The following is a 15,023-nucleotide window of genomic DNA, read 5'->3' on the forward strand; positions in this document are numbered from 1 at the left end:
GGACCCGCATAGGCACCTTTTGTCATAAGCTATTACAATATTCAAATGCGAAACTTGAAAAAAATCGGTGAATAATGTAGCTAAAACCATTAAAATACCGAATATAGGGAGGTACCATGGGGGTTATAAAACGTGGTCCTGCACAGACTATTTTCTGTCATGGGCTGTAGAATTCATTACGAACTTCAAATACCAAATTTGAAAATGTCCGGTAAATAATGTCGCTAAAATCATCAAAATACCGAAAATCGGGAGGTACCGTTATATGGGGGATATACGAAGACGTGAACCTACAAAATACCGAATATCAGTAGTGGGATTCTCTAAGTCATTATTTGAGTTACCGACAATATTCGGTAACTTTAAAATCAAAATTTTTGATATGAAAAAGAAGTTAAAGTTCACAACATTGGTATCTATCGGTAGGTCTTAACGACTACTTTGATTTCTTCGCCAGCTTACCGCAAAATTTCGTTAATTACCGAAGTTATATGCATTCATGGTACAATGAAGAGAAGGTAGGTCAACTTTGAAAAAATTGCAAGTATAGAGGTCTACCTGTTTGGCTTGTAATGTCAGAATTGCTATCAAAACAATAAAAAAGCAAACAACTTGTTGCATTGATTTTGAATAAATAATTTAAAACCGCGAAAACTGAATAAAAGGTCAACATTTCTTTTCAAAATCATATTCTATATATCTCTTATGGTTTATTTCGCGACAAAAACTGTAGACTTTGTCGATGCACACGTTGCAATAAGCATTTTAAAAACACCCGAATTTGAATATTTTGTGAACAATTTTTTTATTATTGAAAAGAAGACACACACATAAGAAAATTAAGTTGACATATTAAGCCAGAAAAATAAAAAAATTGAAATCATATGGTAGTTCTGCCCTACCTTGAATTCATTGTACCATGTATGCATTTTAAGTTCACCGACTTTTGTCGGTAACTCAAAAAATGAGTTAGAGAATTTCACTACAGGAGACCATTATATTTTCGATACCAAAAAAAACCAGTAAGGAAAGCTCAAAAGTCGGGCGGGGCCGACTATATGATACCCTACACCACTATGCATATTTAGTAGAGCTCTCGTAAAAAGGTTTATACAGGGCATTTCAGAGCTCTATGAGATATTTGGTACAAAATCAAAATCTATCTAATTCTATCGTGCATTTTACGAACTATAGCTATCTCTGAGCCGGGTTTCTCCAAATTTTACGTATTAGCTTCTAGACTGAATTCGGTCTTATGTACGAAAATTCAGGTGATTTGGGCTGATATTGACCATTTAGTGCACATTTAACCCTAAATCGGATGAAGATATATATGGGAGCTATATCCAAATCTGAACCGATTTTGATAAAATTTAAAACAGCTATTCCTGTGCTCCAAAAAACCTGGTACCAAATATCACGGTTGTGGAGTGAATATTTCGAATGTATGGGACTAAAACACTAAATCGGATGAAACATATATATGGTTGCTATATCTATATCTGAACCGATTTTCACTAAAATTGATATACTTGCTTCTAGGCTGAATTTGGTCCGATGTACTAAAATTCAGTCCATTTGGACTTATATCGGCCATTTGGTGCACAATTAACCCGAAATCGGATGAAGATATATATGGGAGCTATATCCAAATCTGAACCGATTTCGATAAAATTACAAACAGCTATTTCTGGGTTGTATCTTATATCAGGTACCAAATATCATTCTTGTGGAGTGCATATTACGAATGTGAGAGGCTTAAACACCAAATCGGATAAAACATATATATGGGAGCTATAGCTGTTTCTGAACCGATTTTCTCCAAATTTGTGGTATTTGCTTTAAGGCTAATCTCGGTCACATGTGCCAAAATTCGGGCCATTTGGGCTGATATTGGCCATTTGGTGGTCAATTAACCCAAAATCGGATGAAGATATATATGGGAGCTATATCCAAATCTGAACCGATTTCGATAAAATTTAAAACAGCTATTTCTGTGCTCCATCTAATACCTGGTACCAAATATCACGGTTGTGGAGAGCATAGTAGGACTGTGAGGGACTTAAAGATCAAATCGGATGAAAGATATATATGGGAGCTATAGCTATATCTGAACCGATTTTCTCCAAATTTGATATACTTGCTTCTAGGCCGAACTCGGTTGGGTGTGCCAAAATTCAGGCAATTTGGACTGATAGTGGACATTTGGTGCTCATTTAACCCGAAATCGGATGAAGATATATATGGGAGCTATATCTAAATTTGATCCGATTCTCACCAATTTCAATAGGGTTCGTCCTTGGGCCAAAAAAATATTGTTTGGAAAATTTCATCTCAATCGGATAATAAATGCGACCTGCATTTTGTTCACAAGAATACATGGACAGACGGACGGACGGACGGACGGACGGACGGACGGACGGACGGACGGACGGACGGACGGACGGACGGACAGACGGACGGACATGCATAAATCGACTCAGAAAGTGATTCTATGAAGGTTCTCAAAAGTAACTATGGGTCTATCTCGTCTCCTTCTCCATGTTACAAACAAATGCACAAAGACATAATACCCTTACCACTATGTGGTGTAGGGTATAAAAAAAAAAAAATATTAACCTATGAAGTGGGAAGCTAGAGTGATTTCCACAGACGGACTGACATCGCTAAATCGACATAGAATTTTATGTTGATCAAGAATGTATATATACTTTGTGGTGTCTAAAATGTATATTTCGAGGTGTTACAAACGGAATAACAAACTTAATATACCCATGGTACAATAAAAAGGTAAGGTAGAGATCCCAGCTGATTATAATTTTTTTCTAGGTGTGCCCGACTTCTGCCAATTTTGTATATGTATTTGTTGTTTTGAAAAATAAAAACAAAACATTTCTTCTACAATAATAATAATTGCCCTTGTAAAAATAATAATGAAAAGTTCGTCTGAACACAACATAAATAAACCAAGGTGAGCAAAATGAACAATTTAGTATGGATATAGTTCCATCGTTCCTTGGGCAGAATATTTCATTGAACTAGATCGTTTCAGAACCACACAACTCTACTGCAGAAACAAAAACACTACTGGTCACTGATAGGTTTGAGTCAGTCCAGAAATGAATAATAACAATCCAAACATAATTTTTAATCCCCTGATAAGTGCTATTCAGAAAGTGGTGCTTTATGAAACACGAACGGTATGATAAAATTGGTTGTTATTGTATTTTCTTAATAACATAAATTTTCCTATTATATATTTGAATAGCGTCTTTATTTGGTGGGCAGTAACAACAGGGAGACGCGCTTTCGTCTGCTGACCATTGATAGGACTCAACATGATCGTCTGGCCATTGATGAGAATCCCAATGAATATAATGCATTGGAGATTCGCCGTTTCGTGGGATCGTTGGGTGGACAGCCCAAGGTAACTTCGGCCTATGGTGTTTTGGGATTTGTTCGTTTTCTCGAAGGATACTATTTGATTTTGGTAACAAAGAGAAAATCATGTGCGCATTTGGGTATGCATTTGATCTACACCATTAAGGACACGGTAATGGTTAAAGTCAATGAACCATCGAATACATTGAAAACACCACATCCATATGAGGAACGCTACAAAAAGATGTTTCAAAATATTGATTTGCGTAGCAATTTCTATTTTTCGTATTCGTACGATTTGACAAGGACATTGCAATATAATCTTTCGGCTCCGCGTTATGTTGGTCCAAATGTGGATATAGAAGTCGACGAACCCTTACCCGAATGGGATTCTTTGACGAACAATGTGGAAAAGGCCAATGAACGGGTGGATTACGCCTATCGTAGTTGTTCACGTAAACGCTTTGTATGGAATGCTTTTCTGTTGGAACCCATGAAGGGAATAATGCTGAGAGATTGGTTGTTGGAAGTCACCCATGGCTATATAAGTCAATCATGTATTAGTATATATGGCAGAAGGGTAAATGTTTGTTTGATTGCCAGAAGAAGCACCCGATATGCTGGTACACGTTTCCTCAAACGTGGTGCCAATTTCCGTGGCGATGTTGCAAATGAAGTGGAAACGGAGCAGATTGTAAGTGATGGCCATAATATGTGTTCGTTTACACAAATGAGAGGATCTGTACCGTCACATTGGTCTCAGGACATTAGTAAAATGGTACCAAAACCTCCAATACAATTGGATATTTCAGATCCCTATGCCCAAACTCCGGCCAGGCATTTCGAACGTTTGCTTTTCCACTATGGATCACCGCTAATAATGCTTAATTTGGTGAAGAAGCGTGAAAAACGTCAGCATGAAAATATAATTGCCAAGGAATTGGTGAACTCTATACGTTATTTGAATCAATTCTTGCCACCACAACATCGCATGAAATATATTCCATTCGATATGGCACGAAAAAGTCGTGGCGGTGGAAATGTAATGGAAATGTTGGCTGATATTGCTGAGTTTGTTGTCCAGCAGAATGGCATGTTCTTCAAGGCCAGAGGACAACCGTTGACATTTCAAACTGGTATAGTTCGAACCAATTGTGTTGATTGTTTGGATCGTACAAATACGGCACAATTTGCCATTGGCAAATGTGCCTTGGGCCATCAGCTAGAACGTTTGGGTTTCATTAAATCTCCGAATTTGGAATTTGATTCGGTTTGTGTGACAATGTTGGAAAATCTCTATGAAGAACATGGTGATACATTGGCTCTACAATATGGAGGATCCCAGTTGGTACATCGCATCAAGACATATCGCAAAACAGCGGCATGGGCCTCCCAGGGCAATGATATAATGCAGACGTTGAGTCGTTATTACAGCAACACTTTTAATGACACCGAAAAGCAGCACAGTATAAATTTGTTTTTGGGTTATTATATACCCAGTAAAAGTCATACAAAACGTAAGGCTATTTAAAGTATTAAGATTTGATTTTGATTTAAATAATTGTTTTTTGTCTTTAATTGTAGTTAACCAGCCTATTTGGGAGTTACAAAGTGATTACTATATGCACAATGCCTATAAGCCTCTATCGCCCAGACATGAAACCCGTCTCATTACCGACTGGGTGCGGTTGAAAATACGCAAATGTTTGCCCTACTCATGTTCCGACTCCAATCGAATTGTTAAGGAACTATTTCGTGTTCATACTCGAGATTTGGAAATGATTGATGGCTATTCCAATTTCTATCAATCTTTCAAATGGACTGAACTGAATGAACATATCTCATTTGAAATAAGTCAAGTTGCTATGAGACATTTGCCAACATTCCGTACCAATTACTCGCCATTCCAAAAACAGATACAAGAGCGTAAAAAACCTAAAAATCCCTCACTTACTGGCCAAAGTTCAACCAGCTCTACGGCTAGTAATGATTCTAGTTCATCGTCGGAGGCCGATGATACCTCAACGGATGAAGAGTTCAGCGCAAGTCTGTCTCTAAAGGAGCAGAATCAAAAGCAAACTAAAGAAATTGAAACATCAATTACTCTGGAGTCGTTATTGCCACCAATGGAAGAAGTTTATGGTTGTAAAGTGAGTAATCCCTCCAAGGAGAGTATGGATATTTATAAACGTTATGTACAAATTTCGAAACTAACTGGCAGTGGAGCTGCTGCAATGGGAAATTCTATGAATACGGTCGCCCAATCCAATGCAAATGGTATACAACTACGTAATTTGCCGGGTATCAATTTGAAGCCACTGAGTGATTATGGTACCGATTCATATCTGTCGGTTAAACCACCAACCGTCAGTGAGGAAAGCTTACGCATTTACGAGGAATATTGTAAAATTCCCAGAAACTTTAATGCTGTACCAAAAATTGATGAATTCGATCAGTTGTATCGTTATGTTTTAATGTTGTAAATTTATGTTATGTTGAATATTTAATAATATATGTATATTTAATAATTAATAAAATACATAAACTATATCAAGAGGTTTTGTTTAAACTCTTAAGCCTTGGGCATTCGTTTGAAGATGTCGGCATCATCAAAAATCTGTGAAAATCCATTATTTTAAATGTAATAAAGTCTAAATCTGCTTTGAACATGTCTTTGAAAGGCCAAGGGAAAATCTAATTTGAAAAATAGTAGTTAACATTTGTTCATTTGAAATTTTCGTTTATTATTTTGTTTGTAAAATACTATTAACAACAATACATTTTTATATGTTACTATTATTGCCTAACAAAAACTTGAATTTGTTCTATTATAACATTTAACAAAAAACAAATAATGTTTTATTCTCTTGTTTGGAATGGATAACATTCAAAATGCCTAAAAGTACACTACAATATATGAATTTTAAATAAAAGCCTAAAATGTGAGTTTCTCCCATTTTCAATTAGAATCATCTTGCTTGGCCATCCTCCAAATTTCCCTTATTCACTGTTGATGTTGTAGGCATCTCATGGCCATCGTCTCGGGATGGTGGCGGTGCAGTGTCGCGTGGCTTTTCCATTTGCACATGCAAATGCATTGGATTATAGCCAGATTTTTGCCCAGTTACATGTACATTTGTACCCACAACAGTTGGTTTATAGACACCGGCTAATTCTTGGGCTAACATATACTGTTCCTGTTCGGGGAAGTCGTGTTCACAATGATGTTCTCCACAAATTCGACACTCATAAATGTTGGGACGCAATGCACTTTGTAGACGCTAAGGAAATGAAAAACAAAATAAAATTGTTAACTATTATTTTAAATGCATATTCCATGTTTTACCTCTTGTATATCACGACCTTGAGCCTTATACAAATTTAGAATGGCATAACCCGGTATACAGACCAGTGAAAATGAAGCAAACATCCAACCAATGCCGTACGCCCAATCCGGATAAGTGTAACGGCCATTGTGATAGGTAGGTTCTTTATAATTGATTAAACTCAATATCCAAATTGCCTGTTAAGTAATAATTAAATTATTGTCAACTCACAATTCTTTTTTAAGGTTTACTTACAAACAGCAGACAAGGTCCACACAATATCCAGCATGATTTCAAATATAATGAAGGTGCCTTTCCGGTCATTTGTTTAATATTTTTCGATAGACGTCCTGTGCCATAAAACCAGGCGATTGCAATCATTTGGCAGAAAGCCAAGAACATGATTGTAACAGAGGCAGCATAATGGTCCATTAGTTGGAAGAAATAAATACCACCCTGAAAATGATAATGAAATGAAAATCAGATAAAGATGCAGATGTTTGATTGAGCATGGCTTTTTTAAGATATGTCTGGCTACATTCATAAATCTCTTTTAAAATGTTTTTTTTTGAAGAACTATCAGATGGGTTTTAAGAAAAAAGTTTAAACAATGATACCCACCTGTATTAAATTTGGCAATCCAAATAGAAACGATATAACCGAAACTATTAAAACTACAATCTCATGATAACCTAAATGTTTCTTAATCCAATTGGGGAAACCATCCTGTATTGAGGTGACAACCACTTCCACAATGGCAAACTGAAAATTTACAAGGATTTATTAACAAACATTCAAAATCGAAAATCATCATCACCCATTACCTGTGAATTCAAACCCAAACACAACAGCATAAAGAAGAACATTACCGCCCACAATTGGGCATATGGCATTTTGGCCATTGCCTGGGGATAAACGACAAATATCAGTCCGGGACCATCACCAATTACATCCTTAACATTGGTGTTTTGTTCCAATGCCAAATTTCCCAAAGTGGCAAATGCAAACACACCCACCAGTAGACTGGTCAGAACATTTACCACACTCACGGCAATGGTGTCACGTAAAATGTTATTGTTGTACTTGTTATAGCTGGCAAAGGAAATCATCGAACCAAATGTTATGCCCAGCGAATTGAAGTTCTGTGAAGCTGCATTAATCCAGACATTGGCATTTTTCAGCTCATCCCAATTGGGACGGAAAAAGTAACGCAAACCATCGTCGGCTCCTTCCAAGGTTACAGCACGGCCCATGAGTATAATGATCAGTATAAAGGGGAAGGTGGCAGTGAAATAGCGTACCTGTAAATACCAGGTTTTCAATGACATACAAAATATGCAATTGAACTTTAAAATTTTACCTTTGCCGATGACTTGATTGATTTCCAGGTGGCAAAGTACACCATTAACCAGGCACAAATTAAACAGGCAAACAATTCCCATCTCATTGTGCCAGGATATTCCAGGCCAGGACTAATTTGTAACACTTTGTTCCTGCAAAGGAGATTTAATAATTTAATCAACAATTCTCTTCCATCTATTCAATTAGGGGTAAACCATACTCAAAGAATTCCTCCGATGGTGTCCTTGACATTGGTGGCGATGTGGTATTATCTCCTACTCGCTGTGGTACCCAACAGTCGGGAGTGTTCCATCTGCATGGTAAATAAAGTAATTATGTTTTTCTACAGTAATATTATGTATATAGTTTGAAGTTTACCTGTTATTACAATCCACCCATGGCATTTCCGTTTTAAACGCTGTGAAGAAGTAATAAATTGAATAACCAATAATGACACTATAGTAGGTGGACATTAGAAACGACACCACTACACTTGCCAGGCCAGCTCCTGAAAGAAAGAAAGAAAAATGTGTATTTAGAGTTCTATAGCATTATTCATAAGAGTAAATTATTCTTTAATGGAAATATAAGGCCCTCTATTTTTTTACACAAAAATGTCAGAATTCAATATTGGATCGAATTCTAGTTCAATTTGCAAATACCAGTGAAATACCAATTAGAAAATGTGTTAATAGGAAGACATGGAAGGTTCTAGGAGACAATATTTATTTCAAACAATTTCGTCAAAATACCGAAGGTAACGTTATATGGGGGCTAAAGGAAAGTGTAGACAACGTTATGTTACAGTAGATAGAATCAATTTCAATAAATGTACAATTTCAAACAATTCCGTTGAGGATTGTTGCTAGTATTATCAGAGTGCAGAATATAGGGATGCTTATGAATGGGGCTTATGAATAACGAGGATCTTTCGTTAAAAATGTTATATGTCTGTGCTACCGAATAAAGAAAAATATTCTCGGATCCAGTGTTCCTGACGAAGACTATTGGGGAGCGCAACCTGTTGCGAAGAGATCGGCATCAGTTGGTTCATTATTACGTAACATATGATGGCGAAAAATAATTGCGTGCAGAACACCACTATTGGAAGAAATAAGCTTCGGTTTAATTTACTTGCAGAATATTTTAAAAATGGGTAATCTAAGGTTTCGGACCGCGCATCGAACATCTCTTTTCCTGAATATATAGATGTGACAAAAAGTGTTTTTCCAGCCTACCCTGAACCGCAGATGATGTAATGCTCATAGACAGGTTTATAAGTTGTCCAAGGTTAACTTAAGCCCGGCCCACATCTTTAAATCTCCTTGCATAGGCAAGAAAACAAAGGCAAAATACTGTCCTTCTTTTTTCTGTTTTTTATATCCTCCACCATTCTATGGAGGGTATTGACTTTGTCATTCCGTTTGTAACTCCTTGAAATACTCATGTAGACCCTACAAATATATATATTCTGGAGCAGCGAAAAATTTTTAGTCGATTTATCGACGAGACCGACTGTCTGTGTGTTGCAATCACGCTATCTTTCGAACGAATTAAACGAACGTATTTTGTCAGTAAATGGGCCTTGTCGGTCCATGTCTTCGTATAGCCCCCGTCTTTGTCATTCCGTTTGTAACATCCCTAAATATTCGTCCTAGACCCCATAAAGTATAAAAATATTCATGATCAGAATAAAATTCTAAGTCGATTTAACGATGTCCGACAGTCTGTTATAAACCCGATACAGCCCAGTACACGTTTTTCTATAGCCCCCATATAACGGTACCTCCCGATATTCGGTATTTTGATAATTTTCGCCACATTTTTCCACGGATTTGTCTAAAAATTGGTATTTCTGGATCATAATGAGTTCTAGCTCCTGTGGCGGAACATAGTATGTATAGGTCCACGTTTTCGCATAGCCGCCACATAATGGTATCTCCGGGTATTCAGTATTTTGATGATTTAGCCACATTTTGTCTAAAAATTGGTATTTGTAATTCATAATGGGTTCTAGCTCCATCGGCAGAGCATTGAAAATTAAGGTCCACGTCTTCCTATAGTGGTCATATAACGATACCTACCGATATTCGGTATTTCGATAATCCTCGATTTTATTCAAATTTGGTATTTAAGAAGATTTGGTAGATGGCATCCTTTGAAGTATAAAATTGCCTATATAGGTTCCCGTTTTGGTATGGCCGCCATATGACGGCCTCATCCACTTTGTGTTTTTTTTTTGAAAAGTTTAACATCTAGACGGTCTATTTTTGGGAATTCTCTGAGAAAAAATAGTATATAATTTTATAGGTCCCAATTGGAATTGACAACAACTCAATCAAAAGTGGTTACTTTATAGTTAGTTAAAAGTAACTGACTATAAATCGGTTTAAAGTAATAGACTATAAATCAGTTAAAAGTAACTGACAATAAATCGCCTAATAGTAATGCAGGAATGGAGGAATTGCGTGATGGAAATAAATCGAAAAGTAACCAGATAAACCAATTTATTTTACCGCAGGAAAGTTCAATTCAAATCGTTTGTATTCTTGCCCCCAACGAAACTTTCAAAACAACCTCCGTATTGTAGGTATGTGTGTGAGTATATTTTATTTTCTCTGCATATTTATACCCTACAACACTATGTGTTGGGGGTATTATAAGTTTGATTGGCCCAAAAATTATGTAACACCTCGAAATATTGGTTTCCCACATAGGAAAGCATATATGGATCTTCCTAGCTCGCCGAGCTGAGTCGATCTAGCTATGTATGTCCGTCCGTCCGTCTGTCCGTCTGTCCGTCTGTCCGTCTGTCCATGTTAATTTGTAATCACTCTACAGGTCGTAATTATGGCCCGATCTTCACGAAATTTAGAATGTAGGTGGGGCTTGGACCAGAATAGAACCCTATTCCTTTTGGAGATATTCGCCAAATGTTTAGGTGTTGAAATGGACCAAATACTGGAAAAATTTCGGATTTTGAAGTAGCTATACGGGTCGCAATTATAGACCAATCGACGCGAAATTTCGCGTGTAGATAGAGTTTAGGGCGGGGAAGAAGGCTACAAATTCGGGTGGTCATCGGATAATATTAGCGGGTAAAATACACCATATCTTTTGTGTTGAAAAAAATCAAAATTTTTCATTAAACCGTGAATATTTTAAATCCTGGCGAAATCACAAAGCCATCACAAGGTTACTTCTGACCTTTACATTGATGTTATTATCCAACAAATCGGATATATAGCAAAATATGTGCGATATATATGTCTATCAAAGAAGATATGCTTGAAAGATCTCTTATATGTGGAGAACGGCTGAACTGATTTCGACAGTTCTCATTAATTCAGAATAGCCTCTTGGCAGGAAAGAAAAAACGTCTAAAAAAATCGCATAAAAATATCTCTCTAAAGATGAAAATATTGATTTTGTAAAATTTTCTCATATTTTTTAAATTTTGTCATATTTTTGGCATATTTTCATTTTGAATTAAACATTTGGTAATATTTCTACAGCTAACAAAACTAAGTAGTAAGGATATCAGGATATCATATACAGATCGCATTTATGGCCCGAAATTTTGCATGGGGATAAGATGAGGGTCAGAATAGAAGCCTACTCTTTTTGGAGATGATCGCCATATATTTAGGGGTTGAAATGGACCAAAAAACTGCAAAATTGTCACCCGATCCTCACGCACATTTAAATGGGGGTTACCGCACATTGCAAAAACCAAGCAGTTTTGGATGGCCATCAAAAAATATTAAATGTGTGAAGGATTTTGCCAACTTTTGTAGACAAAATACGAAAATGTCGACTCCAGTGGCTTTTTGGAGAATTCACAAATACAGGAAAGACGCACTTCTGACTATTTCGTTAACGCTGATTTCGTTGAAAAATATAGTCAAATGTCTGTATCTCATATAGATGCGTTTCAGTCAAAAACCAATAATAAATGTTAAACTTTTGCCACTTCTGAGAGATCATAGGTCTTTGGGAGATATTGGTTCCAGATCTAGGAAGACCATTTACGTGCAACATCTACCAATAAATTGGAAATGAGCAAATTAGTTAAAGTTGCTATTATTCGAAAATTAGGGAACGAAACCTGATGGTTTTCTTTTATTATTTGTCACAATATCTTGTGGAATTCTGTCGAGTATTTCGCCTATATAAACTGTATCACTTATTATAGTGTTGTAGGGTATTCAACGGTCGGCCCCGCTCGACTGTAGCCTTTGCTTACTTGTTAATTTATAGTATTGAACACAATTCTTTCAAGTATATGCTAATTAGCAAACTGTAACACAAGTCGGTGGTATTTGGAGAACGCTGTTAAAAGTGGAATGATAGCCGTGTACATAGAAACAATATTTAAATTTACAATGAACCAGGAAATAAATATGCATATTGCAGTAGAGAGTGGAGGTGTGTGAGCGTTTTTTTTTTCAAATATATTATGAAATTTAACAATAACAACAATTTTTAAGTTTTCAAAATTATCTATAATAGTTTAAATATAGAATATTGGTAGGAAGTTAAAGATGGGATTTTAAGTTTAAAATGACATCCAACGAACAACATTCAATGTATCCATAAAAAAACCTATAAAGGGTGCTGTATTAAGAACTCCTTTAAAAGTATTTTACCTGGGGAAAACATATTTTCAATTTTTGTTCGAAAAAAACTTTAAGAAGTCCGTTCATAGTTCTCCTACGCCTGGAACACTTATATTCCATGCGTACACGTCTATACAGAAGATTCTTTAAAAGTTGTATTCATGGTAGAATAAAGAAGGTAAAGTGATGTAATTATATGTTTTAAGTTGTTTATACCCTAGAGAGGGTATATATCATTTGATATGGCCAAAACGAGCCTCGTCGAAATAACGGTTTTAGTCCTTAGGTTTCTTTGGACCAAATCCGTTTCGTAGCAATGTCTGTCCGTCCGTCCGTTTGGCTGGCTGTTGCCTACGATAACTCTCGAAGGTCATATTTGGTCCAAACTTGGTACATCGTAATATTATTATCAAACTTAGATCGAGTTCGGAGATAGGTAATATCGGTCCCCTCCTTCTAGCTGAAATATTAAAAAAAATAACATTTTACTGCACAGAAAGAGGAAGGATAATCCATCAGTGCAGGTACTTGATCGATTGGACCGATATTGTTCATTTTCGCCCCTGACCTAGAATGGACAACATCGGTCCAATCGATCAAGTACATCCACCACGAAAGGGTCAAAATTTTGAATAATTATGACTCTTATAAAATGTGATGTAGGAGTCTTCAAATTATACACATCACAATATTTTTACTAATCCAAGGTCTGGGTGAAGATGGAATATATCCACTCTTTCCTCTCTTTCTGGTATCTCCCCCACAAAGGGTCAACATTTTGAATATCCATGAAGCTCATACAACACGAAATTAACATCCGATTCCATTCGGACTTGGCACATCTCAATATTTCCATCAACACTAGATCTGTTATAAAGATTGTAAAGATCGGACCATTCCTTCTGGAACCTCCCCTACAAAGGGAGTTTTGAATAACCAAAACGATTATAAAATCCGAAATAAGCATCCGGTTCTCTTCATATTTCACACATCCCATTATTTCTACTAAGACAAATTCTGCTGTGAAGATGGGTTATACCGGTCCACTCCTTCTGGTATCTCCCCCATAAAGGGTCAAAATTTTAAATATCCATGAAGCTCATAAATCACGAAATTAACATTTGATTCCATTCAGACTTGGTCCGTTTCAATATTCCCAACAACACATGATCTGTTATATGGATGGTAGAGATCGGACCACACCTTCTGCTACATACCCCATAACGGGTCAAAATTTGGAATAACTGTATCTTTCATAAAATGTGAAATAAGCATCCGATTCTCTTCTTTTTTCACATATCCCAATATTTCTATTAACGCAAGATCTGATGTGAAGAAGAGATGTATCGATCAACTCCTCCTGGTACCTCTCCCTCCACAGAGGGATCAAGTTTTTAATTGCAAAAAGCTGTAAAAATGCGAAATAAGCGTCCTATTCTTTTCAAACTTAATACATCTCAATATTTCTACAACCATAAGATATGGTATGAAGATGGTAGATATCGGCCTACCCCTTGTGGTACAGCCCCCACAATTGATCACAATTTTAAATACTTAAATATTTCATTGCTTGCGAAACAAGTCAGCGATTCTATTCAAACCTTTTTATTTTATTTATAAGGAATAATAAATACGGATGCCAAAATATCTTTAAATCAACGGACAATAGCTGAGGGTATACATCCGTCGCAAAAACCGACTGATACTTTTTAAATTGTTATAGAAAACCTTTAAACATACTTCTTCCCATAGAAGGCCTATAAGATGTATTATAACAAAAGAATAATAATTAAATGCGTTTTATTTATAGAGCATCTGTAAAATTTACTTATGTTTAGATGATCTCTTTTACATACAGTAACCCTAAAAATCTTCTGTATTCAGAAGAATTGTAGGCAGTTTTCAGCACACAGTTCCACAACAACAGGTTACATATGGCCTTCTTCTACCGAAGACCTATAAAAAGTTATTTGTCTGTAAAATATATGTAAAATATTTTCTAACCATAAAATTCTCCATTTTTATCGTATATTTCTTGATTTCGGACCACTGTGACCAACGTTTAATCATTCAATTAAATAAAAATAAAATAAAACATTAAATGATTAAATATTAAATGATTAAATTGCGTGATGGAAATAAATCGAAAAGTAACCAGATAAACCAATTTATTTTACCGCAGGAAAGTTCAATTCAAATCGTTTGTATTCTTGCCCCCAACGAAACTTTCAAAACAACCTCCGTATTGTAGGTATGTGTGTGAGTATATTTTATTTTCTCTGCATATTTAATTTATAGTATTGAACACAATTCTTTCAAGTATATGCTAATTAGCAAACTGTAACACAAGTCGGTG

General features: G+C 36.0%; 2 protein-coding genes across 4 annotated transcripts in view; one reads left to right on the forward strand and one right to left on the reverse strand.

The window, feature by feature from the left end:
* The first annotated feature begins 3,038 nt into the window (after window positions 1-3,038).
* LOC131801349 (polyphosphoinositide phosphatase-like) lies at window positions 3,039-5,935 on the forward strand. Its single transcript, XM_059119900.1, has 3 exons — window positions 3,039-3,200; window positions 3,269-4,898; window positions 4,966-5,935. Exons 1-3 carry the CDS (start codon window positions 3,120-3,122, stop codon window positions 5,862-5,864), a joined length of 2,610 nt encoding a protein of 869 aa, XP_058975883.1. The 5' UTR covers window positions 3,039-3,119; the 3' UTR covers window positions 5,865-5,935.
* Window positions 5,936-6,217: 282 nt separating this feature from the next.
* Window positions 6,218-15,023, reverse strand: part of LOC101892961 (sodium- and chloride-dependent GABA transporter ine) — a 59,275-nt gene continuing 50,469 nt past the window's right edge. For all 3 annotated transcript variants that reach the window (XM_059119897.1, XM_059119898.1, XM_059119899.1), the window contains 8 exons: window positions 8,427-8,556; window positions 8,269-8,361; window positions 8,068-8,200; window positions 7,532-8,008; window positions 7,329-7,469; window positions 6,963-7,163; window positions 6,728-6,904; window positions 6,218-6,662 (listed from right to left, as the gene is read on the reverse strand). In XM_059119897.1, the coding sequence (XP_058975880.1) occupies window positions 6,351-6,662; window positions 6,728-6,904; window positions 6,963-7,163; window positions 7,329-7,469; window positions 7,532-8,008; window positions 8,068-8,200; window positions 8,269-8,361; window positions 8,427-8,556 (1,664 nt within the window). In that variant the 3' untranslated portion in view covers window positions 6,218-6,350. The remainder of the gene's footprint in view (window positions 6,663-6,727; window positions 6,905-6,962; window positions 7,164-7,328; window positions 7,470-7,531; window positions 8,009-8,067; window positions 8,201-8,268; window positions 8,362-8,426; window positions 8,557-15,023) is intronic.

This window comes from Musca domestica, unplaced genomic scaffold (genome assembly GCF_030504385.1).
Source record: "Musca domestica strain aabys unplaced genomic scaffold, Musca_domestica.polishedcontigs.V.1.1 159, whole genome shotgun sequence".
Taxonomy (NCBI): domain Eukaryota; kingdom Metazoa; phylum Arthropoda; class Insecta; order Diptera; family Muscidae; genus Musca; species Musca domestica.